The sequence below is a fragment of the Bombyx mandarina genome, chromosome 17 (assembly GCF_030267445.1).
Source record: "Bombyx mandarina strain Sakado chromosome 17, ASM3026744v2".
Taxonomy (NCBI): Eukaryota; Metazoa; Arthropoda; class Insecta; order Lepidoptera; family Bombycidae; genus Bombyx; species Bombyx mandarina.
Genome location: NC_143223.1, coordinates 3,919,412 through 3,946,752, shown reverse-complemented (window position 1 = coordinate 3,946,752; position 27,341 = coordinate 3,919,412). Strand labels below are relative to the sequence as shown.

The 27,341-nt window shown below is 40.1% G+C and overlaps 3 protein-coding genes across 5 annotated transcripts in view; 2 read left to right on the top strand and 1 right to left on the bottom strand.

Annotated features, from left to right (window-relative positions):
* Positions 1–27,341, bottom strand: part of LOC114253338 (nudC domain-containing protein 3) — a 386,657-nt gene that overhangs the window by 340,827 nt on the left and 18,489 nt on the right. The gene's annotated exons all lie outside the window — the stretch shown is intronic.
* On the top strand, positions 79–22,378 carry LOC114253234 (tudor domain-containing protein 15). Of its 2 annotated transcripts, none has more exons than XM_089734308.1 (16): positions 79–301; positions 378–498; positions 2,982–3,111; positions 3,255–3,566; positions 4,198–4,342; positions 4,589–4,724; positions 5,547–5,681; positions 6,346–6,446; positions 7,727–7,815; positions 8,886–9,010; positions 10,023–10,134; positions 11,395–11,541; positions 14,486–14,589; positions 14,924–15,028; positions 19,926–20,134; positions 20,601–22,378. In XM_089734308.1, coding segments are annotated over exons 1-16 (2,124 nt in total). In that variant the 5' UTR covers positions 79–299; the 3' UTR covers positions 20,752–22,378. The 2 variants fall into 2 exon arrangements, with proteins under 2 accessions (XP_089590434.1, XP_089590433.1); XM_089734307.1 differs by having other exon boundaries at positions 90–301; positions 7,712–7,815.
* Positions 23,150–25,851, top strand: LOC149501098 (uncharacterized; the record flags this gene model as incomplete). Its single annotated transcript, XM_089734446.1, has 1 exon — positions 23,150–25,851. A coding segment is annotated over one exon (534 nt), but the record flags the coding sequence as incomplete, so codon positions are not given.

Below are 27,341 nucleotides of genomic sequence, written 5' to 3'. Positions count from 1 at the left end.
CCTGCTAAAGCTAACTAAAGCATTATATAAGTACGAATTGTTCATCAAGTTGGGATTTATCCCTAATCACCCCGTTTTACCGGTACCTACATTTAGCATGGTGACTGTGATGGTATAGTTTTCAAAACTTTCAAAGTTTCAACACAAAGCCGCCTTTGAACTTTTAACTATCCAAGATTTGCTAGAAGTATTACATACATCATACATGTTATGAAAATAATGCTGACTTATCATCAATTTTTAGCCGAATAACTATACATCGAGAAAGTTTTTTGTTACACCGCCAATAGAAGACGAAGATGTGAGTATACATCCGAATGATTTTAATTTTAAATTTTATTGCCTTATATATTAAATTATTTTCTATTACACTTTAGGAGTTACGTTGATTTGGCTACGTTAACTATGCACCGTAGAAACGAATTAGAAGGTAGAATAAATACGTTCCTAGAAAAATGTGATCATGCAATCAACGATATAAAGAAAATGAAGACGAAGGTATGTTTATTTTAAATACTTCACCGCTTGTTAAATTCAACAATCAATCAACAAATCAAAGTAGTATTTAGTACCGCTATGATATTTACTCATACAAAAGAATATTGCTTTTTTTTTCAATTAATTTCTTTAAATAAATATTTTTAAGTGAGGAAAATATTCTTCCTCATGCTCATGTGTGAATCATTATCGCTCCTAGAAGCGAAGTGTAGCTGGCTGGTCACTTTTCGTTTAAATTAAATATAGTAATTGTGAATGTGATTTTATTTGTTTATTAAAACATTTCATTTACTCGTCGTCGTGGCCTAACGGATAAGACGTCCGGTGCATTCGTGTTGAGCGATGCACCGGTGTTCGAATCCCGCAGGCGGGTACCAATTTTTCAAATGAAATACGTACTCAACAAATGTTCACGATTGACTTCCACGGTGAAGGAATAACATCGTGTAATAAAAATGAAACCCGCAAAATTATAATTTGCGTAATTACTGGTGGTAGGACCTCTTGTGAGTCCGCGCGGGTGGGTACCACCACCCTGCCTATTTCTGCCGTGAAGCAGTAATGCGTTTCGGTTTGAAGGGTGGGGCAGCCGTCGTTACTATACTTGAGACCTTAGAACTTGTATCTCAAGGTGGGTGGCGCATTTACGTTGTGGATGTCTATGGGCTCCAGTAACCACTTAACATCAGGTGGGCTGTGAGCTCGTCCACCCATCTAAGCAATAAAAAAAAAAAAAAAAAAAAAAAAAACTCCGTCAATCATCATGTCATTTTGCATACACATTGTCGGGGACACAGAAAAAAAATTTAGTATCTTTCAAACAAAAAAATATTGATTCCGTGGAATTGTTTATTTTTTCCACATTAACTTAAGATGAAGTTATGTTTTGAACAGCTTGTAAAGAAATAAATCAAGGGGGAGTAATAGAACTAATGTAAAATTTCCTCGATCTTGGACACTAACTATAAGGGTAATCCTAAAGAAAACTTTAAATAGCAATAACATTCATGAGGAAATTGTCGAGGATGACTATGAATTACTATTTTTTACCATGAATTTTTTTAGACCAATCATAGCTTTTTTATTTCTTATGATTGCAAATGCCCTATGTAGAAATATTCAATTATTAATATTTTATTTGTAATTAAACAACTTATGTGAGCTCAAATAGAGATCATTTTTAAATTATAAAATGTATGTAATTGGGGAAAATAAATGTCTGCAATCTAAAAACAAGATGACCTTAAACAGCTATTTAAATTCTTAACAATTCTGATGTATCACAATAACAAGATGTAGGTAGGTTGATGGTAGGGTTAAAAACCTTACACCTTACTTGTTGTATGATAAAATATCTGAGAAAGTAATCTACACCTATAATCATATCATAATTTAAATTATTACACCCATTATTTTTCTTAAATGGGGGAAAACAGCCTTATTAGTAATTTTTGTTAATTAGCAATTTCTAATTTAGTTCCATTTCATCTATACTTTCAACAAACTCGAAGTCATCACACTATCTGATACAATGTTCTGCTCTACATCACCTAAAACATCTACTGCTTCTAATTTACGCATACCAATTATATATATACAAATGATTTGATGAAAACGCTCATAACCTACATATGAGTCGACTATTATCAAAGGCGGCAATCTGACTTTTGGACAATGATTGGTAAATCAGAAAAACGAATTATTGACTTTGTATTCCATCGGCAGTCACAAAACTCTTCGGAACGACATCTTAGATAAATAACAGGTTAACTATTAACCTTTATTTAATGCAGGTTTTGAACCGTATTCTTTGAAGGAGACGATTATATTCAAATAAATCTGTATTGACATATCAATAAAATTTTGTTGTCCAAATGCACAGATTGCCGCCTTTGATAATAGACGACTCATATATTATAATTATTACACATAAAATTTAATTAACAGTTTACAGATTAATGTCAAATTAAAGCAATACTCAAACTGCTTAATAACCACAAAGTGATCTATTATGTAAATTGTGAATATTATGTGTTGTATATCCAAAAACATCAATCTTACAAAACTTGAACTTTGAATTGAATAAAATACTTTTACAATCATCATCAATACAGACAGACATCAATACATTTGACACAGCAGTTATTGACATAGCTAATTTGAAAAAATATACAGCTAGAAAAACACTAAAGCGTAAATGAGATTGATATGGTACAAACACAAAAATAACTACATCTGAGCAAGCAAGACTTTAATTTTGTGCTTATAATTCAAGTTTTCAACTAGGTGTATATTTTCAGTTAATATCAGTTTTCAAGGTAATATTTGGTGAGGAAGTCTGTGTGTTGAGATCTTCGTTAATAATGCGAACTCAATCAAATAATAATAAAAATTTAATAGGACTGAACCCATAAATATGTATATATACCAATTAAATTAGTTTCGAAACCAAAGTATGTAGTTTTTATTCTGATATATTTCAGGCTCAAGGATTTGTTCTACAACTCAACTGTGACCCGGCAGAGCTGAAGGAACGATTCTTGAAATCCATGAAACTACTTGACGAGTTTACATATCTCATAACAGACTTCAATCTAGCTACTGGCCAAATAGGTAATGTTTAACAATTTGATCAGAAATCAAATGCATGATATACATATATATATTTACGTTTGAAATTATATAAATCATTATTAATCTTTGTTTGATTAGCAGTTCATAACCAGAATATAATTTTAACTGTTTTTGTTATACAGAAGACTTAGGCAGCTCAGAATACACACCAGTGCCTGATACAACACCGAAGTTACTTCCAACACCTCAATTACCAACGCTTAACTTATTAGATGCATTAAGTGAACCAACTCCTTCTACGTCACAAGCTAGCATGAAAGTGAACCACACGAAAAAACCTAAAAGATTAAAAAGCATTAAAGACGATCAAACATTGATCTCATTCTCGAGTTCATCTTGCTCATCGGAAAGTGTTCCTTTAGTGAAGACTGAGGTTGTAAGCAAGGAAGTGCAGTGTGAAATTGTTTATGAATTGGAAAATTTAGACATTGAAGGTACATTATCACTAAGATAATCATTGTAACAATTTTTTTTACTTTACATTTGTTGTTTACATTTGTTGATAGTTTATTCATGAGTTTTCCCTATTCTAAATTGATCACTACCTTCATTAATCTACATTATGATGCAAGTTATAAAAATAGATCTGAATAAAAGATAGTGAGTTCAATTTAAATTTATAAAGTCTGTTTCTTCTCTTTCTCTTCTCTTTTATTTTGGATAAACTACTAACTTATTTATGCATTTGATCTGCTATAATTATAGGAGTGAACGAAACCTGCTGCAGGCAAATCCGCAATTTGGTGGTGAGGAATTGATAGCAATGCCATCTATATCCAGTATTGATTCTGATAGGTAGTTCTACACACTGCTGATGGTAAGCGTAGGTACCACCCTGCCTATTTCAGCCGTAAAGCAGTAGTGCATTTCGGTTTTTAGGGTCGGGCAGCTTTTGTACTGACTGAGACTTAAAATCATATTTCAAAGTGCGTGGCGGCATTTATGTTGTTTATATCTATGGGCCCCAGCAAACGCTTAACACCAGGTGTTATGCTCTTCTAACCATCTAATCAACGAGAAAAAAGACTGATCATGACAGAACCTTATTGCACATTATGTCAACAGATAATCAATCACAAGTATCCCAAGAATCCTGCAAGTTGCCAGCTCAGTCTATGTTAGAAGTTGATAATACCTACTCTGGGACAATCATGCACGTAGATGGATCTTCTTTTTGGATTATAACCGAAGACACTGATATAGTTTACAGGTTAAGATTTTAAATCTTTTACTTCCATACAATTCCGTACTAATCCTATTTTTAAGATATGATATAACGCACTAAATAAATTTTGTGACTAATTTTATTTTCTTGTTTGTAAAGTAATTGATTATGGATTCCAATTATAGTCATTAGTATAAATAAAGAGTCGATTAAAGTTCCCAGCTATTCAAAAAAAAAAATCCCAACTTAATTCTAAAAATCAATAGATTTATATATAATGTTTTTTTACAGATTAATGTTAGAAATGACAGAATATTATACTAAGAATTACAGGAAAATGAATCTAAAAGAAGTGAAAATATTAGCGTATTGTGCTGTGTACGATGGAGATTGTTATTATAGAGGGCTTTTTCTAAATTTGATTGAGGTAATTTTAAAAGGAAGTTATATAAAAATCTGTTGTGAGTATATAAAATTCAACCGAATCTTGTTTTACTGCAGGGAAAACCAATTCAGTTTAATTTCCTGTCCTGTTTCTGTTTAATATGGTTCCATTTAATGTGATAAAACAAATGTGATTCAAATAAATATGTTAATAACTATATAAAAAAAACCATATGGGAAAAATTTTAAAATTTCCTGTACGCTCATTATTTCCATAGTTATTGATTATTAAAATTAAATTAAAACTGGGGCAAATCATTCTACAGGTTTTTTAATTAACACAAATTGAACGGAATTAAATTTCTGAAACATAAAAAACGTGCATACACATTTTATTTGAACTATGAAAAATCAGATTTATGTATTCAAAAACGATAATATCAAAACATTGACCAACATGGATACTAGACCACAAAATCATAGCAATACATAGAAAAAATAAAAAAGATTGTGTGGTTTTATGAAACCACGGTAAAAGTGAAACTTTTTTAAAATTATAGACATTTAACTCTGACAAACAACATTTATATTAAAAACTGACAAAAACAAAAACAAAATAGCGTGGAGCACTGGCACAAATGAGTAATAGTTTATACACTACATGGTCAGCTGCTGCGAACTATAGGCGCCGCCATATTGGCCTTGGCTGCTCTGACGAGCGTCTTTCACTTTATCCCTACTCCGCGGCCGACCGTCACGCGACATGCAACACACAAACGAAAAAGTTTGAGACGATGTAATAAAAGCTTATTAACCAGTAGCAATAGAGCTCTGTAAAATGTATTTCATATAATTCCCCTTCCAGGATGGTACGAACACTGCAGAGGTGTACCTAGTGGACACGGGAGAGACGCGGTGCTTCCACATAGATAGTCTTCAGCCACTGGTATTGCAGTTCTGTGATTCGCCTCCGTATGCACGGTGCTGTCATTTAGCTGGGGTAAATATTCATGGCTTGTACACTACACGGCACGGTGGCCGTCTTCTGAGTCGGTCTCTTCATTGTTGAAGGTCGTGTCTAATTTGAATGTGGACCACTCGATGCACAATGCTTCCCCACGTCTTCCTCGGCGGTCTTTATAGCCTCGATTATTATAATTTTAATTTTAATTTTGCGGATTTGATTTTTATTACACGATGTTATTCCTTCACCGTGGAAGTCAATCGTGAGCATTTGTCAAGTACGTATTTCATTAGAAAAATTGGTACCCGCCTGCGGGATTCGAACACCGGTGCATCGCTACACACGAATGCAGTGGATGTCTTATCCTTTAGGCCACGACGACTTCTTTATTTTTCATATTATTATTGTATGTCGCGGTGGTAGAGCAGGTTGTGGAATACGGATTGTTATCACCATCCTGTCTAAATCTGTATTAAACCAGTACCGTGAACTAGTGTGAACCGGCTTGAACGGTGGGATGTCGATATATGTGACGGTGTTAACCTTTTGATCTCTATGGGCACTTATAAACACCTAATACCAGATAGGATGTGACAGCTTGTCTGTATGCTATTAAAAAATAATAATATTACATTGCCTTCAAATTGTGGTTTAACGTTGTACGTAATACGATTTTGTTAATTTTTTTCATTCATTACAGGTGGACCCAATTAACTATAACGATATGCATCTCGTCGAGAAACTTGAAGAGTGCATGAGAAATTATATAGGAACTTTATGTAGAATTGAAATTGATGACAAGTTAGTAGTTGTAATATTTAATGTACTACTGTATCGGCGGAGAGCTTTGCTAAGCTTGGATAGCTTGGATAGCTTTGCTTGCGGTAGGCAGCGGCTTGGTTCTACCCCTGGCATTGCTGAAGACCATGGGCGACGGTAACCACTCACCATCAGGTGGGCCGTATGCTCGTCTGCCTACAAGGGCAATAAAAAAAATAAAAAATTAGACATTTCCAATTATCTCAAATCTCGAAATCCATAAACCAATTTGAATAAATTTAAAAGTCTATGTAAGCTCGTATCTGACTGCATCAGTGTCTAAGAGCATAGATTACAAACATTATTACATTCAATCAATTTAAAGGAAGTAAAAAAAAAACAAAAAAAAATTACGTTAGTTCTCAGGTGCAACCAAGGATTATATGGTGAGACATTATACATATAAATAAAATTGAAGTGTCTGCTTGTAATATTGAAATAACCGCTTTTTACTACATGCATATGAATATACAATAAAATATATTAATTTACTAGCTGACCCGGCAGACTTCATAGTGCCTCCAATCGATAAATAAAAGACCTAAGCTTTTGTATAAAAATAAACTTAAAACAAACAAAAGGAATCCGTCCGACGGGGGGACATCAAAGGAAAAACAAAATTGTTATTTTTATTTAATTCCGAGCATTTACAAATTTATCTACCTTTTAAATCTTCTCTGGACTTCCACAAATAATTCAAGATCAAAATTATCCAAATATTTTTTTTTTTTTATTGCTTAGATGAGTGGACGAGCTCACAGCCCACCTGGTGTTAAGTGGTTACTGAAGCCCATAGACATCTACAACGTAAATGCGCCACTCACCTTGAGATATAAGTTCTAAGGTCTCAGTATAGTTACAACGGCTGCCCCACCCTTCAAACCGAAACGCATTACTGCTTCACGGCAGAAATAGGCAGGGCGGTGGTACCTACCCACGCGGACTCACAACAGGTCCTACCACCAGTAATTACGCAATTATAATTTTGCGGGTTTGATTTTTATTACACGATGTTATTCCTTCACCGTGGAAGTCAATCGTGAACATTTGTTGAGTACGTATTTCATTAGAAAAATTGGTACCCGCCTGCGGGATTCGAACACCGGTGCATCGCTTCAACACGAATGCATCGGACGTCTTATCCGTTAGGCCACGACGACTTAACTCCAGACTTATGTCCAGCCGTTCTCGAGTTTTAGCGAAACTAACGAACAGCAATTCATTTATATATATATATAGATAGATAGTCATTCTGTTCACAGCTCGTCGGAGTCGCTCGGCGTGTACGTCATACTGCCGGACAACCAGACACTCAACCAAATAATCGTACAACAGGAATTTGCTAACGCCAGTAAATATTGCTTTTTAAAATATATTTAGTAAATGCTTAGAAACTTCAAGAGATATAAGTAATGAGCTACAATTATATCAGTTTGCCGTATTCAAAATTGATTGATGTTGCCAGGTGACTTTGAATTGTGATTGTTTCATGTGGATAATTTTTGACAAGAACTTTCGTGGACGTAATTATAGAGGGTCTAAAGTAAGTAGTACCATCTTGTATAGGGGATAAGTTGAGAAAGTGTCCCCCTGTAAAATCAAGTTATTGTTGGAAGATTCCCTGAAATAGCGCTAGAAGTGGAAATTATATGAATATACCAGTTTTAAACAGTGTACTGCTTTTTTTAAATCTTTCCACTTGCTACTGTGGCGCCACCTTGCTTTGTTTCCTTTTAGCGGATACTTTTTAATACACTGTGATGGTACTCCTTATTTTTACCCTTGATAGACGAAACGAAGGCGCCTTTCGAGTCTTCGTGCTGGTAGCCTATAAATAAATGACGTTAACTTTCATGATATTCAAAATTATCGCGAGATTTACAGCTCAAAACGCGAGAATGAGAGACTATAGCAATATACGTAGGTAGGTATCACCGCCCTGCCTATTTTTGCTGTGAAGCAGTCATGTGTTTCAATTTAAAGGGTGGGGCAGCCTTTGTTCATTGAAAACGAAGACTTTAGAACTCATGTCTCAAGGTGTGTGGCAGCATTTAGGTTATTGGTATCTATGAGCTTTGATAACCACTTCACACCATGTGTCCGAACTCTTCCACTCATCTGGGCAATAAAAAAGAACATCCCACCGCCGACCTCTCACAGACGCCGCCACACACCTCACCTGCGATGCAGTAGGCAGATAAAATATAATCGGTTAATAATAATAAGTAGTCTCCTGTGAGAAATTGGGGGGTGGAGGACCTCGGTCCTTCTCTTCTCCCCTTCTTCCTCTCAGGAGGCGCCGGAGTCGACATAATCCGGTCCGTTAGTTACCCTCCTCGACCGGGTATCCGTAAATGGATAGAAAAAATTTTAAGGCAGCAAAAATTTTAAATGCCAATTTAAATCTCTTTATTTGATCAGTCGACAGGCCAGTTTCTCCCGCGAAGCAAGCGCCCGCGGTCCACTGCCCGCCCGAGCTGGTGAACGACAGTTCCTTAGACATCACGCACTGTCCTGAATACGAGGACCCCGTTGAAGCAGTCACGGTACGATTATCTATATAATAATACGTGAAGCAAAAACATTGTATCCCTTTTTACGAAAATTGCGCGGATGGAGGAGTATGTAATTTTCCACACTTATAGAGAATATAGAGAAGAAGTGCACAATGCTAATATTTTTTTTAACTTATTCATAAAAGATACATTAAATCAATAAAGAAAACCTTACATACACTACATACCGTGTATTTGACGCACACACGCATGCATACTATTTATTGTCAAACTTTTGTTCTTGACGTCTGTTGTCAAATTGAGAATAGATTAAATATTGTTTGTCTTTGTTAATATTTTTTATAATGTACTACAAAATACAATCATAAGAGTGTACAGACCTACAATTCCAATTAATTATAGTCGAATTTCGACTACTGCGGGACCTCTAGTATTACTTAATCTGCGTTACAGTGTGTCGCCAGAGTGCTTGCCTATAGATATAATAACAAAAAAAATGTACTTAATTCAAATATTTCAAATTAAATTGAATATATAGTAACATAGGATTCTGAACTATGTGTACGGAAGTTGAAGTTTGCGTTTTTTTCTTCCTATATATACTGAAGACTTTGATAAGCTATATCAGAGTTACTCTAGCGTGTAGGTGAGCTCTCGGGGCTCAAACCTGACGATGTTGCTAATACGAAACATAGCAAGAAGCTTCGCAGAATCTACCACCGGATCGGAAACGCGATCCACTGAAAAGATCCGGCCGGGAACTCAGTGGGCTGTGTCTGTGGGTTAATTTCATTGGCGAGCCCTTCGTCGCAAGCGACGGTTTCGACGAGAACGATGACCGGTATCAGCCAGGATGCTTGCCTATAGATACAATAACAAAAAAAAATGTACATACTTCATTCAAATATCTGAAATTAAAATAGATAAATACGAAATCTAAACTATGTATACGGAAGTTGACGTTCACGCTGACACGGTACTACTAGGGGCCGCATTTTTTTTTTTTAATAATATGGCATTGTTTTTTTTTCTTACGTGCCAGGGTTATCACAACCGCGACGAAGCGGACATATGCAAACACTACAAAGGCGGTCCGAGCGCGACCTGCTTCAAAGGAGCGAAATGCAAAAAGAAACACATCGTCAAACATCCAGGTACGTTCCCGGAACCAGTTTATTTTATGGCTACGTGGAATACGTATTAAATGAATGCAAACAGCGCAGGACCGATCTTTGTGGCGAGGATTGGGGGAACCCTATGCCCAGCAGTGGACGTCTGTGGGCTGATACAGAGAGAGCTCAACGTGTTCGTGGCTCTCGTCCATCCATTCGACTTTATCAGGTAATAAAAGGTATGTGGGAGGCTTAAACGACGGAGGGAAGATCTTCCACCGAGCGGGTGATATTGCTCGGTGGACCGACGGTCCGAATATTGTTCGGAACTTGTATATATGCAAGCCTATCTTGATAATGTCGTAAGCGAGATTCATGCATCTCTCAAATATCTTGCGTTGTATGATGGCTACCGGTCACAGGTATAAATGTCGATTAAATATTATATTTATATTTTTGATATATATATATATATATATAACGAATCACGCACTGTCTTTATTCCCTAAATTAGGATTCCTTGTGTTATGGGTACCAGCAACCGACAAAAATACACTTGTATATGTTTAAATATATACTTACATAGATAATATATATCCTGACGAGCCAATCAAACATGTTCATCACACGAATGTTGATCCGGTGTGGAGTCGCACCTACGACCCTCGGAGCAAGAGTGAGGGGCGTTATGTATTGCGCTACCCAGTCAGTGTTAATTTTACGATACCGACAAGGTGTTTCGTAGATGAAAAACGAGTTTGTCAAATGAAAATTGTGTAGTAAAGATTACGTAATAATTTGTGGTAGATAAAGTAATTTGTTAACAACACAGTATCTTACGGCCAACGAGGGTACTAGAACTAATAGAACTAGTAAACTAATAATATATATATATATATTTACTAACGATCACGCCACGTTAACTGGTCCCATGCTAAGTTGGTAAAGAACTTGTGTTACAGGTACCAGATAACGGAAATAAATGTAATATTTTATTATACACATACATATATATAATATACATCCATAACCCTTGAAAATACATTTTATATTTATCATACAAACATCTTCCCTTGGCGGGATTCGAACCCGCAACCCTTTTGTGTAGTGACCGTTTTGATGATTGATGATACACTCCACTCTCAATACTTCAGTCCACGTTGCTATCCACACAGTTGAGGGTAGGCAGGAATGGCGCAGGATAATTCAGGAGGAAGTTGTTTGAGAAGGCCACGACCTTCAGCCTTGATGATTATCGACGCAAGAAGGAGGAGGCTTGACGATGACCAAATTTTCTTCCAGACGGTTGGACGCTCGACCGTGTGGAGGTGGTCGGTAAATGCAAGTCTATCCCTCTACCGGAGCCCGGCACCTGGCACAAGGTCCTGGTCACGTGCGTCTGTCACTACGACCGGGTCTACTTTCAGATCATCGATAACAAGGAACCGGGTAAGTTTTTTTTAAATCTATACCTATACCTATACCTATACCCGTCACCTCCTGAGGTATGTGGCGGGCTGAAACGGGGGAGGGCGCGATTGACAAGAAGCACACGATATTATATTTAAGTGCAGATAAATCTCAGGATAACATTTTAGAATTAATGTAATGGGTACCAATTGTAATATTGTATTTTTCTATTTCCTGGTTAAACAAAAAAGGCATATTCAAAAGTGTTTATTATATTTTATTATTTACGATACAAAACAATTTTAAAAGCAAATTAACATTTCGTTATAAGTAAATAAAAAAAACAGTATTTATTTATCAATTTTGATTTTTTTATCAACAAAACCTGATGAATTTTGTAACACCCCCATGTCCAAATCATCAATGTGGGTTCTCTTTTGAAGTGAAAACTTCTTTAGAATCGTTGTGATTTCAAACCGGATGCAATGGAAAAAACGACAGGTAAGAGACACAAATACAAAAATGTGTAGGATGAAGCCAGCAAAGAATGAGACAGAAATATACATACTATTTAATACAGCGCCATCTGTGAGATTTTTTAATACTAACGTGTGTATGAAAGCTCTTGTAGTGAATTTTAATTTAGGATTATACGTGAAATTAAAATATCAATTCACAGAGGGCGCTACCTTACAATTATTTACTAATGACAAAATTTTACATATACTTAAGACGTTTAGGATAATTGTATTTTAATTTTGGAAGGTTTCACTTCTACCACGTGTGAATTGCACACATGTATTTTTTTTTATTTATTTTTTTCTTTAGGTTTTCGTGGAGAACTACATTTTGGTTTTTCTGATGTTTGCCGATTCGAATTTCCTTCAGCTACAATTCTCATTACGCTCTGAGAAAAAAACTGTAGAAATTGTTAATTACATTTTACACTGGTCGTGTAATTGGTGGACACCCATCTTAGGATATTTTATCTTGTGTATGTTTGGAACAAACTGACAAGAACAATTGAATAGTATAACCGTCGCGGTGGTCGACGGCAGACTGAGTTAGCTTGACGTTGGTCTACCTCGCCCGCCCTGCCGCTCACTTACCTCTGGCGGTGACTAGCGCTTCCGCGCACACTACCTAGTCAGGTCATAAATTCTGTCACATGTTGAATGTAAAATAATTGAAACAAGTTTATTCATTATGTAACCATTCATATACCAAAATGAACTTAACAAAACATAGATTCTTATGACACTAAAGTTTATTCAAAATGACCTCCGTGATTTTGAATACAGGCCTTCAATCTGTGCGGCCAGTCGTCTATCGCAGCACGAACGAGGTCCATGTCAATATCGGCGGCTGCCTTAATCAAGGATGTCTTGAGTGACTCCAAATTGGGATGAGGCTTTGAGCACGCCTTTTCCTCCAAGTGTTGCCATATCTTGTAATCTAACGGATTCAAATCTGGACTGGATGAGGGCCAGTCTTCGTGCCGGATGAAGTCGATTTCACGCGCCGCCAGCCAGTCTTGTGTGCTCTTCGCTCTATGAGCTGGCGCCGAATCTTGTTGGAATACCCAGTGCCTGTTATTGAACATGGTATATGAAACAGGTTCCACAAGGTTCATCAGGACTGTATTTTGATACACAACTGCAAAAGAATTTCCCGATATTTCCGAATTATATAAATCCGAAAAAAGAATTTCCCGATATTTTTTTCCCGCGTACCGCTTCAACAAAGCGCGGCATCTCTTCAGTCTCAGGTCCATTAGACGAGCATTCAAACGATGTCCTGTTTTTCTGTGATATGCCCGAAGCCCTAAGTCTGCATTTAACACCCTTTTCACCGTGGTTCTGCTTAACCCCATCTGAAGGGCCAACAGTTTCTGCTTGCGTTTGGGATTTCTTGGAATTCGCGCCTTCACAGCTTTTATCACTGCTGGAGTCCTAACAGACCGAGGGCGACCACTTCTTGACCTGTCATCTACACTAGAGTCTTCATTGTATGGTTTGATGGTACGATAAACGAATCTTTTGGTTATATTCAAATTTTTCAGAATGTTAAAAATTTGAATTGGCGCGTAACCGCAACGATGCAACGCAATAACTGCAACACGGTCTTCTTTAAGCGTCCACTCCATATTTAAAAATGAGTAAAATTCTAAAAGTATACATTTTTATTTTCATGAACAATTCGAAATTCGAATTCAATAAACTTTTTTGTGGCCAGCATTCTAAAAGAAAAGTTTTTACTGTGTGACAATACTTATGACCTGACTAGGTATAATATATAAGCAAATTGGTTCCACTACATCCATTCTCAATCAATGTTGATGCCAGACTCTCGCGCGTACATATTCTGTCATGTGAACGCTTCCATTGCGCGGTGACGCGCGGTACCGCGCGATCATATAAACTTAGCCTAAATGCCACCACCCAATTTGAGATATGAGTTCTAAGGTCTCATTATAGTTACAACGGCTGCCCCACCCCAAATTGAAACGCATTACTGCTTCACGGCAGAAATAGGTAGGGTGGTACCTACCCGTGCGAATTCACAAGACGTCCTACCACCAGTAAAAAATATTTCCATGATAATTTTACCCGATCTTCTCCAATCTTTTCTTATACTCCCAAACATTACTTTTTACTGGTGGTATTTATGTTGTAGATGTGTACGGGCTCTAGTAACTACTTAACACCAGATGGGCCGTAAGCTCGTCTACAAATAAAACTAGCAGTGTATAGTTTCAACATGGAAATTCGTAAAATTTATAGAACATACGCCCCGAGACTGTACCGTGAATTTGGTTAATAATTTCATTTCCATTAAGAAGTCTTCCAGTTTCACCAGGACAGGTGGGCGAGCAAAGGCTCAGCCAGGAGGGGTGGGATTTGCTAACAACTCCAGAACCACCTAAGAACTCAAGACCAGCTGCTTCGCGAATGATTAATGGATATATTTGATTTGCTTACAGAGCAGATACCTGAATTCGGTGTGGTGCTGCCCCCCGCGACGCTGGAGAGCCTCGTGCGTGACATGAATAGCCCCGCCGCGCGCATCACATATAAACCTTTGAAGGTATACTTTGAACGGTTTTATTTTTTGCGTTTTACTCCTTGAGACTCGAAGTAAATGTTTCAAGAGGTTTTAACGGGAACGCTCAAGTGCTGATTGGTGTCAGCCTAGATTTTTTTTCTTACCTAAGCTGATAACCTTGAGAGGCTATTTCGGCGTAACCTTAACTAGTAGGTGAGCTCACGGGGCTCAAACCTGACGACGTTGCTAACCCGAACCCTAGCAAGAGCCGTGCTACCCAGAATCTACCACCGGATCGGAAACGCGACTCACTGATTGGATGCGGCGAGAAACTCAGTGGGCTGTGTACGTTAACAAATCGAATGTTGTTCTATAGCTAACCCCGGCTCCGGGAGAGATGGTGGCTGCATTGTACCCGCTGGACGACAACTGGTATCGAGCCAGAGTGCTCTCACTCACCCGACCCGACCAGAGCGTGGAGGTATGTTTTTTTTTTTTTTTTATTACCCTTGTAGGCAGACGAGCACACGGCCCACCTGATGGTAAGTGGTCACCGTCGCCCATGGACTTCAGCAATGCCAGGGGCAGAGCCAAGCCGCTGCCTACCGTTGAGTACTCTCCACAAGCCTCGTTTGAAGACATGTCATAGCGCTGTTTCATTTAAAAACTGTTATCCTGAAGTGGCCGGTTATATTATGCCTTCAGCCATTGGTCCCTCAGTAGTCGTAATTCGACTATAATTAATTATACTTATAAGTTTGTACACTATTATGATTCTATTGTCAAAGACTTCTATAATCACAGAATTCGCCAAGACTGAAGTGTTAGTCAAATTAAACCACCCGCACAGTTTTTAAAAACACTTTCAGTTTTATTGTCTTATAATATTATATTAAGAACAAACACATAGAAGGGGAAGAGGAAACAAATAAACAGACTTCAACTATAAGCTAAAATTAAGCAAGACTATGCGCAAGCACCGCGAAGCGGGTTAGCGGGTAAAATGAAAAAATGAAAGTTCGAAAAAGGAAAAGGGTTTTGTCGGCGACTCCCCATTCCACATTTAATGTGGATTTCAGCAATGTTAGGGGTCTACATAGTAACCTCGACGCCGTACACCACCATCTTGAGACGGCGCAGCCTGCCCTGCTTTTTTTAACGGAGACGCAGATATCTGCTCCGGATGATACCTCATACCTTGAGTACCCCGGCTACGTATTGGAGCACAACTTCCTGCGTAAAGCCGGGGTGTGTGTATTCGTCCGGGCTGATGTCTGTTGTCGCCGTCTACGAAGCCTCGAACAACGGGACCTGTCCCTCTTGTGGCTGCGCGTAGATCACGGGGGCTGTACCCGAGTCTACGCGTGCCTGTACAGGTCCCACAGCAGTGATGCAGGTTCAGCTCTGATAGAGCATGTGCAAGAGGGGACTAACCGCGTGCTTGAGCAGTACCCATCTGCGGAGGTGGTGGTTCTTGGAGACTTTAACGCTCATCACCAAGAGTGGTTGGGGTCCAGAACCACTGACCTCCCGGGTCGGGCTGCCTACGATTTCGCCTTGGCCTACGGCCTCTCCCAGCTGGTGACACAGCCCACCCGTGTCCCAGATATTGAGGGGCACGAGCCTTCTCTGTTGGACCTTCTGCTGACCACCGATCCAGCCGGATACAGTGTGGTGGTCGACGCTCCACTTGGATCGTCTGATCACTGCCTTATCCGTGCTGCCACACCACTCTCTCGTCCTAGTCGTCGAACGACGACCAGGTATCGAAGAGTTTGGCAGTATTTGTCAGCAGATTGGGATGGATTGCGTGAGTTTTACGCATCCTACCCATGGGGGCGGTTCTGCTTTTCCTCTGCTGATCCTGACGTCTGTGCGGACCGTCTTAAAGACGTGGTGCTCCAGGGGATGGAATTGTTTATTCCCTCCTCTGAAGTGCCCGTTGGGGGTCGCAGCAGACCCTGGTATAACAATGCCAGCAGGGATGCTGCACACCTCAAGCGGTCCGCATACGTGGCATGGGATGATGCTAGGAGACGTCGGGATCCTAACATCTCAGAGGAAAGGCGGAAATATAACGCCGCTTCCAGGTCCTACAAGAAGGTTATTGCCAGAGCGAAATCGGAGCACGTTGCTAGAATTGGCGAGCGACTGAAGAGCTATCCCTCTGGGAGCCGTGCTTTTTGGTCGCTCGCCAAAGCTGCAGAAGGTAACTTTTGCAGGTCTAGTCTCCCACCACTACGCAAGTCCGATGACAGTCTGGCCCATAGTGCGAAAGAGAAGGCTGACCTTCTGGTCAAACTCTTCGCCTCGAACTCGACTGTGGACGACGGGGGTGCCACACCACCGAACATCCTCCGGTGTGATAGTTCCCTGCCGGAGATCTGCTTTACACAGTGTGCAGTCAGGCGGGAACTCCGACTCCTGGACGTCCATAAGTCGAGCGGGCCAGACGGCATCCCTGCAGTGGTTCTGAAAACGTGCGCCCCTGAGCTGACGCCTGCGCTAACGCGTTTGTATCGCATCTCTTATTGCGCTAACAGGGTTCCGTCTTCATGGAAGACTGCCCACGTCCACCCTATCCCCAAGAAGGGTGACCGGTCGGACCCATCGAGCTATAGGCCTATCGCGATAACTTCCTTGCTTTCCAAGGAGATGGAGCGAATAATTAATATACAACTCCTGAAGTATCTGGAGGATCGCCAGCTGATCAGTGACCGACAGTACGGTTTCCGTCACGGTCGCTCAGCTGGCGATCTTCTTGTATACCTTACTCACAGGTGGGCTGAAGCCTTGGAGAGCAAGGGCGAGGCTCTTGCTGTGAGCCTTGATATCGCGAAGGCCTTCGACAGGGTCTGGCATAGGGCACTTCTGTCGAAGCTACCATCTTACGGAATCCCCGAGGGTCTCTGCAAGTGGATCGCTAGCTTTTTGGATGGGCGGAGCATCACGGTCGTTGTAGACGGTGACTGTTCTGATACCATGACCATTAACGCTGGCGTTCCACAAGGTTCGGTGCTCTCCCCCACGCTTTTCATCCTGTATATCAATGACATGCTGTCTATTGATGGCATGCATTGCTATGCGGATGACAGCACGGGGGATGCGCGATATATCGGCCATCAGAGTCTCTCTCGGAGCGTGGTGCAAGAGAGACGATCAAAACTTGTGTCTGAAGTGGAGAACTCTCTGGGGCGAGTCTCCAAATGGGGTGAATTGAACTTGGTTCAATTCAACCCGTTAAAGACACAAGTTTGCGCGTTCACTGCGAAGAAGGACCCCTTTGTCATGGCGCCGCAATTCCAAGGAGTATCCCTGCAACCTTCCGAGAGTATTGGGATACTTGGGGTCGACATTTCAAGCGATGTCCAGTTTCGGAGTCATTTGGAAGGCAAAGCCAAGTTGGCGTCCAAAATGCTGGGAGTCCTCAACAGAGCGAAGCGGTACTTCACGCCTGGACAAAGGCTTTTGCTTTATAAAGCACAAGTCCGGCCTCGCGTGGAGTACTGCTCCCATCTCTGGGCCGGGGCTCCCAAATACCAGCTTCTTCCATTTGACTCCATACAGAGAAGGGTCGTTCGGATTGTCGATAATCCCGGTCTCACGGATCGTTTGGAACCTCTGGGTCTGCGGAGGGACTTCGGTTCCCTCTGTATTTTGTACCGTATGTTCCATGGGGAGTGCTCTGAGGAATTGTTCGAGATGATACCGGCATCTCGTTTTTACCATCGCACCGCCCGCCTCCGGAGTAGAGTTCATCCATACTACCTGGAGCCACTGCGGTCATCCACAGTGCGTTTCCAGAGGTCTTTTTTGCCACGTACCATCCGGCTATGGAATGAGCTCCCCTCCACGGTGTTTCCCGAGCGCTATGACATGTCCTTCTTCAAACGAGGCTTGTGGAGAGTATTAAGCGGTAGGCAGCGGCTTGGCTCTGCCCCTGGCATTGCTGAAGTCCATGGGCGACGGTAACCACTCACCATCAGGTGGGCCGTATGCTCGTCTGCCTACAAGGGCAATAAAAAAAAAAAAAAAAAAAAAAAAAAAAAAAAAAAAAAAAAAAAAAAAAAAAAAAAAAAAAAAAAAAAACATACGAGTATCCGACGGCAAGGCAGTTTACGGACTGGTGGTGAAGTGCGCGGGCCACTCGTAGCGCTTGCGCACGGTGCGTCATTGCTGACTATATACAAAGAATGTTTGTCCCAAAAAATAGACAATATTAAAAATCAATATAATTTTTAAATATAATAATTCTACATCTAATATAATTTCAAAGTTATTATAAACAAAGTCAAACTTATAATATAGTAATACATAGTTACACTACAAGACTACACTTTAGACAAAATATATTAATAAAGAGAAACAATATTTAGTCTATTCTCAATTTGACCACAGACTTTACGCAATAAGAAAAGCTTGACAATAAACAAATAGAATGCGTGCGTGTGTGTGTCAAATACATGGTAGTGTGTGTAATGTTTTTATTTTTATTGATTTAATGTAGTTTTATGCATAATTAAAAAAAAAATAACATTCTGCATTCCTTCTCTATATTCTTCATAAATTTGGCTAATTTTATACTCCTCCGTCTGTGCAATTTTCATAAAATGGAGTACAAAGTTTTTGCTCACGTATTACTCAAAACAGATCTGACGTGAAACAATGCACGGAGGATACACAATGACGACTTTTATTACTTGTATTGGTTAGGTCAATTTTATAAAAGCGCAATATTTGAAAATAATAACACGCACTTATAAAAAAGTAACTAACTAACAATAATAATTATCGTCACTGGCCAGTACAATCGTCAGGCGATATGACGTAGGCGTCGTACGATGTGGAACTCATTTCTAGAACTTTATTTAATTTGTTTAAACCACACCACGTTAACCGGTCCCGTGATAAGTTCGTAAAGAACTTGTGTTACAGGTACCAGATAACGGATATAAATGTAAGATTTTTATTATACACATACATATATTTATTATACATCCATAACCCTGGAAAAGACATTTATATTTATCATACAAATATCTTCCCTTGGCGGGATTCGAACCCGCGACCCCCTTGTGTAGTGACCATGTCACTTACCACTACACCAGACGGCCTTAACTGAGGAATTTAAACAACAACATTAGTACATTACTGTTCAATCCATTTGTCTAAAATTTGATATAGAATAGTTTTCATGGTTACACGGTTACATAGTTTTCATGGTAGCGGCATATCTCAAGGTAGGTAGCGCATTTACGTCGTAGATGTCTATGGGCTCCAGTAACCACTTACCACCAGGTGGGCTATGAGCTCGTCCACCCATCTAAGCAATAAAAAAAAACCTATTTTCTAACGAGTTGCTTAATGTATGATCGCAGGTGATGTACGTAGACTACGGCACCGTTCTGTGGGTGAAGGAGGACCAGATCCGCCACCTGGAGGCCCGGTACACGTTCCTGCCGATGCAGGCGGTGCGGTGCGTGCTGGCGGGCGTGACGTGCCCGTCGCACGACTCGCAGCACTGGGCCGCCGCCAAGCGGGCGCTCGGCGAACTAACCCAGGACAAGCTGCTCGACGCCCATATCATGTTAGTGCATCTATACTAATATATAATAAATCTGCAGTGATTTTTACGGATGTTCCGTTATAACTACTGAAACGTGTATCCGATTGACTTGAAACTTGGTATCCATGTAGAAAAAAAATGTACTTAATAGATAGGCTAATATTTATATGAGTGTTGGACTCCCTACACCAGTTGCGGGGGCGTTAATGATGAGAATCTTTATGGGGGTGAGAAATAATAATGTTAATTTTAAAGGCCCAGCGAAGCGGACGGGTACAGCTAGTATTTTATAAATTTGTAAAATCTAGTCGGAGACTGTGAGAACGAGAATTTGTGACTTTTAATACAATCCCGTTGCCCGAAACCCCTTAGAAAAAATTCAAACTACAAATTATACTATCCATCGCGCCTATGATTGCAGAGAGCAAAACCGGTAATGTACAATAAAAAAAATATTAAGAAAAAAAAAATGTATTATATTCCACAGATCTCGGGACTACGACGAAGTGGCAGTCGAATTGTTCAACAGCGACGGCTACAGCATCGCGGAGCAGCTTGCAGCTCGACACATGGTCGACCTGGTAGAATACTCTGTGGTCGACGACACGAAAACGCAATGTAAGGTTGTCGCACCTTGACCTTTATGTACTGTGGCGTCTGTAGTAGTTGGACCTCGATATTTTTATACAGATAATGACATACCTGATTCAAACCTGACTCATAGTAAAGTAGCTTGGAACTATTTTTAATCTAGATTTTTTTAGTATTAATGCCTAGGAAATATATTAAGGCTTTTGTAGTTAGTTCAATTCAGTCAAACTTCGAGCATCAAAAACGGATGGTGCACACCCATGTTTAGATTATCAATAAGAATGTATTGTTTTTTAGTTTATCTTCTGCATAACCTATAAAGTTTTTAATCTTGTTTTAATGACTCATTTGAAATAAGATGCGGGTTATATTGCAATGTCTAGATAGAATTTTGCAATAGGCTAGAAATGTATATATTTTCTAATTTTCTAGATGCATTTCGGATTTGAATAAAAATCCTATTGTATTGTAATAAAATGATAAAATATTTTTTTAATAATAGTATGAATACAATCGTGTATACGTAATTTAATATTGTATGTGCAAATTAGGAATACGATGTCTCAAAATTGCACCAGATTAAGCTTGAAAAATTGATCAAATTGTGTAATTGATGGCGGTAGGGCCTATTGTGAGCCCGCGCGGGTAGGTACCACTATCCTGTTTCTAACGTGAAGCAGTCGTGGCTTAAATAATGAGACACTCGTTGCACAATCTATTGGAAAATTCGACCTCATGTCTCAAACACCCCGTCCCTGCCTCAAAGGTCCGCTCAACTTCAGATAGATTGTGAACTTTGTCTTGATAGTGATTATGCAAACGATAGTTCGTGACAATGTAAGAGCTCTGGAAAGAGACCGCTCAGAGACTACAGCTTTCCGTCTCTTTCATTCACTGACATGTGACGTTTCCAAATGTCACGAAATGTGTAATATATTCAATTCCCACGATTAAGTATTTAGTAATAAATTACACGATTGTCCAATTCTATAATGAAACATTTTTACATGGTAAAATATAAAATTATCAAACGCGGTGCATTTCGACATAATGAATTACAGTTCAAAATATCTTAGCGATTTTGAATTATTAATTTGCAATATATTCAAGATCAACAAAATATGTATGTACCTGACGAATATAAAATTAAGAAGTTGTAATAGCAACATAAAAATGCTTTTAATAAAATATTACTTTGAAAAAGTTTGAAAAGAAATTGCAATATATTTAAAAAAAAAATCGACGAGTGGATAGGCTATTTGGTTTTAGCGACATTTTTGCAACTTTACAGAAGAGCCATTTAAAGTTTAAAATTTGAAATATGTCACAATAAACTTAATTCAGCTATTTGAAAAGAGTAAACTTAATTGAGAATCAATCAAAGACATCGAACTGTTGATGCTAATACCAAATAAAACCTTTGATTACAAGACAAATGTCGCGTATTAATTAAGCGAAATGTCACTGTTCGAAATCAATCTGTGGGTTTTGAGTTTTTTTGCCACGGCAACACTGGACGCCGATTGTCGCGGGCATTTGTCACATCTCGGTTAGCAAGATAGAATCGCGGGTCGGCCGCGCCGCTACGCCGATCTCATCAGCACCTACTCTCCCTACCACATCCTCATTCTGAAACCTCCTATTCTAAGGCGCGATACTACGAGGTCATCGGTTCGTGGTGAGTGATAAGCTAATAATATATTAAGAAAATACACGCGATCGCGGCACGTGTTTGACAGGCCCCTCGTGCTGGATTCCGGAGCCCTAGGCTCACCATGGGGGCTGGATTCGGATCGAACAGTCGCTTCAACCAAATTGCCTTTCACCCCTCAATATTAAGATTGCCTAATCTTGATAGGGCGTCTCAGCTGCGTGAGCGGTTGGGGGTGGTGTACGGCTATCTGACCTTGTTGCGGTGGGGTCCGAAGTGGAGAATGAAGTGATCCATGCCATCGGCCTTGACGTGGACCAGTGTCAGGAGTACGCTGACTTCATTCTTCTGTGGGTGGCCGATATTAAGAAGCAGTCGTCTTCGGGTGGTGATGGAGGTTCGGGATCTTTGTCAGGGGTCATATCACGTCCCCCCTCCATCGACCTGTCGATCTTGAACGAGTGGGTCGGCTTTACAAATTTATTTGACAGCCTAGTCCACGATCGGTCGGACCTGACTACCTCTTACAATATGGCTCACCTCCAGAGGGCTCTGCGGGGTGAACCTAGAGAATTGGTGGCACACTTGCCTATCACCAATGTAGCTATGTGCTTACACGCCAGATCTTATTCGACTGATACCAAAATAATCGACGGATTGTAGACGCTCAGCTGGCCAGGCTGTTTACAATACCCAAGCTATCTCGGGCTTCCAATATTAGAACCGAGGTTTTGAATCCCGTTACGGTGGCCACTAAGGCCTTGGGCAACTTGGGTCTACCGGTAGACTAATGCTCATACTTGCTATTCTACATTGTTGCAGGCAGGCTGCCGGTGAAGGCGCTCGCCCGGCTCGCGCAGCAAAGCCGTACAGGTAGAAACGATCTACCTACCCTGGCCAATCTGTTGTCGTTCCTGGAGGCCGAGAGCCGTGGGTACAAAAATATGCCGTCGCCCTCCTCTGGGTCGCGTAGACCGGGTTCAGGCCACGCCCTTTCGAGTACTCAGAGGGGAGGGGGGAAGGGCAAGAAAGGGCCGTCTCGCCGTCTGTCCGCGCTCATGGCAGTGGCGGAAAGCCCGCAGTGTAGCTTCTGCCATGAGAGCGGGCATGACGTATCATCGTGTCCAAAGTTCCGGTCGACGCGCATCAAGGGCAGACGCAACATCGTTGCTCAGCGACGATGGTGTTTTTTTTGTTTCGGGCCGCACACTGCAAGCGTCTGCACACACCAGCAGTTGTGCCCGAACTGCAACGGTCGGCACCATGCCCTGTTGTGCCTGGAAAATGCGGTCATACGGGCGCAGTCAGCCAGCCTCGCCGACCGGTGAGCGTACCGATCGGGACTCTCGCCAATGTAGAGGCCTGGCTGGTCGGGAGGTGGCTTCGGTGGAGCCAGACTAGGCTGGCCGGCCGGCCGAACCAGGGTCGCCAGCCGGGACTTCAATGGGGGAATCTAGCACTTGAGGCATCGGGGAGAGGCGCCTGGAGAGTGGTGCTGCGGGCCGGTACTAGCCAGGTTTTGGATTCGGATGGCAACACTGTGCAGGCTCGAGCTCTGTTATATTCCGGTGCGCGGAGCAGTATTGTTGAGCGATCTTGCAGTACAGTTGGGCAATCCTATTTACAATTATTCTCATTTTATTCGTAGGGTGGGCAATGTTAAAATTTCGGACGTTACCGGTCAGTCTTTGTTTATTTTCTCACCGAATCCTAACCCTCGCTTACGGTTTCATGTCTCGGCTTTGGTGATGCCTGAGGTGATATGTCGACACCCTCCGGTGAAGTTGAATAATTCGGTCATTGGTGTCAGACTTACGGCTAGCGGACCCCAAGTTTGACACACACCGAAGCCAGTGGATGTTCTACTTGGGGCAGATGGGCAGCTCGAGGAAGGCAGCGAAGACTTGACTCTTGTCAATAGAGCGGCGCATGAAGCACGATTCGGTGTTCCGGCAAAAATATATGGAGTTTATGCGGGAGTATGAATCCTTAGGTCACATGTCTGTTTCTAAGGTAGACTGGAGTGCTACAGAGCACTGTTTCCTCCCGGACCGTGCAGTTTTGAGAACTCCTAACGGTAAAATTAGGGTCGTGTTTTACGGTCCGGCCGCGACCTCCTTCGGCGTCTCGTGGGCCTGTCGCACACGGCACTGCGATCGCACGGTCCTTCGTGCTGGTTTCCGGAACCCTAGGCTCACCGAGGGGGCTGGATTCGGATCGAACAGTCGCTTCAACCAAATAGCCTTTCACTCCTCGATATTACTTAATTTTTTTTTTTTTTTTTTTACTTTTTTTTTATTGCCCTTGTAGGCAGACGAGCATACGGCCCACCTGATGGTGCGTGGTCACCGTCGCCCATGCACTTCAGCAGAGGCAGAGCCAAGCCGCTGCCTACCGAACTTAATCTCTGCTGTTTATCAATGTATAAACCATATAAAAACTATGTTACACATTAAAGCCATCAATAATGCTTTAGTCTTACTTAATATAATTAAGGAGACTTGCAAGAACATTTAAGTATCTACAATCGGAAGTTTTCTTAAAATTTCAATTGCTCTCAGAATTTTCTCGTTTTACATCGGAAAGGATGAAAGTGATATTTTTTACAGATTGAACAAGTGTACATAGATTGATATATAATTGACCTATTAATATAGTTTCATGAACACCATATCGTTATATAGTTTAATATGTTACGTAATATTAAATAAAATAACTATCATACAAGAGTATAAGGGGACAGTTTGATCCATATTCTATCCAGACATTTTCATCGTGTAGATTCAGTCTTCGTAACTTCAAAGAGTAGGAAATTACTAATTTCCTTTAACCGGTACATTTCGTCCCTAATGTCTAATCTGTACTATGCTGGTCTGGAAAGAAATACTCTTCGGGGTGCTTTCGGAGCCGCATGATTGTCTTTCTTCATCATGTAGAGTCATGTGCTGCGAATAGCGGTTTGCTTGTGTCCCCAATATAATGTCTATGGGCGATGACGGTAACCATTCACTACCGGGTGAGCGATATGCTCATCAGCTTTTCGTGAGGAAAGATGGTAACTTTGAGACTGCACTGCTAGTTCAGTCTCCTAATTGAAGCCAGTTCTCGCTAATCGCTAAAGCCAGTGTGACAGATGTCACTTTTCATGACAATGAAGAAAGTTAAAATAGTGTTTTTTCTATCTACCTCACATAGCTCTTTCCCTAGTTATCAGTCATTTTGATATTAAAAAAGTCAATTCAAAGGCTGAAATAGACGTTGTTGTAACTATGAAAAAAGTTGTAATGTTGTTATTGAGATTTAGAATTTTAAGTATGTACAATAATAATATTAGGTATAATGAAACCAAATAATTGTAATAAATTTAAATATAAGGAGAATAGTCGCCGTCAGTATGCAACGCACACTGACTTTGTGAATGATAAATACAAAAAAATATTTTTATACTAAAGTCATGTTTTGTATTTTGTTATCAAATAAAAAGATATAAATCTTTTTTTTTTTTTTTGACAATAAAACCACATAGTTATAATATCTTTTGTGAAACTGATGAAAAGAAAATTGAATCTAGTTACTATAAATTTCATTAAATTGACAAATATTTATTATGTGAATCAATTAGTAAGCTAATTTCTCAGGGAGTTGCAGAAGATGACAGGACATTTAAAAAAGTTCATTTTGTAATCATAATGTCTTAAAAATATTATTTATTAACAATGGACTATTACAGTGTATAATAACCGGCAAACTTCTTGAGCATTTGTTGACGTAGTGGGGGTAAGTTTGCGCATGGTACACTCACGTGCAAAAACATTACTTACTCTGCGTCATAATGCTATTAAATTATTAAAATCAACATATGTATTTATTTATATATTTATTAGAACATCAACAAAACATATAGGTTAATAATTGTAATAATTTAATCTTGGGGTAAAATAGATATTCCTTCTATTAAGTCAAAACTAGAGCTGTTGCCAGGTCTTGGTTCAGTTGAAGCGAAGCTGGTATTTGTAATTTTTTTTTCGTTATCATTATCTTGACCATCGTCATCATCACTGTTTTCATCACCCGAGTCGCTAGTATCGTGATGAGTCGACATAGGGCTCATCGGCGTAGTTTACAACTCGGTCGATTCGGTCTTCTTTTTTGTCTATAATTAATTATTTTTTGAAGATATTCGATTCGTAGTAATCGAATGTTACTTTTTTCATTTACCAGCTTCCGATTATTTTCTGTTCTTTTCTTCCATCTGAAGCCTAGCTCTTTCATAATTCGTCGTAAGCTTCATTCCGAGCCATTAAAATTTATATCTTCTTTAAATTTTTCGAAGCCTTTCTACGGTACGGAGTTTCGCTGCTTGTTATGTAGTTATTACGATTACATCTTTTTATTACAGATTGAACGAAACTATCCATTCCGGTAACTTTCTTCTTCCCTGATCTTTTCTTACCCGGAGTCCGAAACACGGCGAGCAAGCCAGAGCCTTTAGCTTCGTTAATAATGCACCTAACAGTACTCACTGATGTTTTTGTTGCTTCCGAAGTCTGTTTTAATTTTTCCATATCATTCTTCCCCTGTTTTATAATGAAGCAATATACATCGTACACAAATTTTCTACCCTTTCTTTTAAGTACTACACCAGTTTGTCACGGCATAGTGTATGTTTTATAAAAAATCAACAAACACTCAACAAATAGCAATGGCAACAAAGTCCACAAGCAATTATAACAAATAACTTAACGATTAATAACGATAGACTTTCCACTGTACGCAAGCGTACTTTTGGGAGCAAGCGGAATGAGGGCGTGGTGCGGGACGCAAGGCTCGACTGATCTACCAATAACGCGCTCGATACGATTTCCCCTGCCGTCGCGCCTCACCCTCACCACCAAAGTGATCTAAAATTCGGTTCTGCGCAGTCAAGGTCATTTGCTCAAGAAGTTTGCCGATTACTATACCTGTTGTTAACATTGATATATTTTA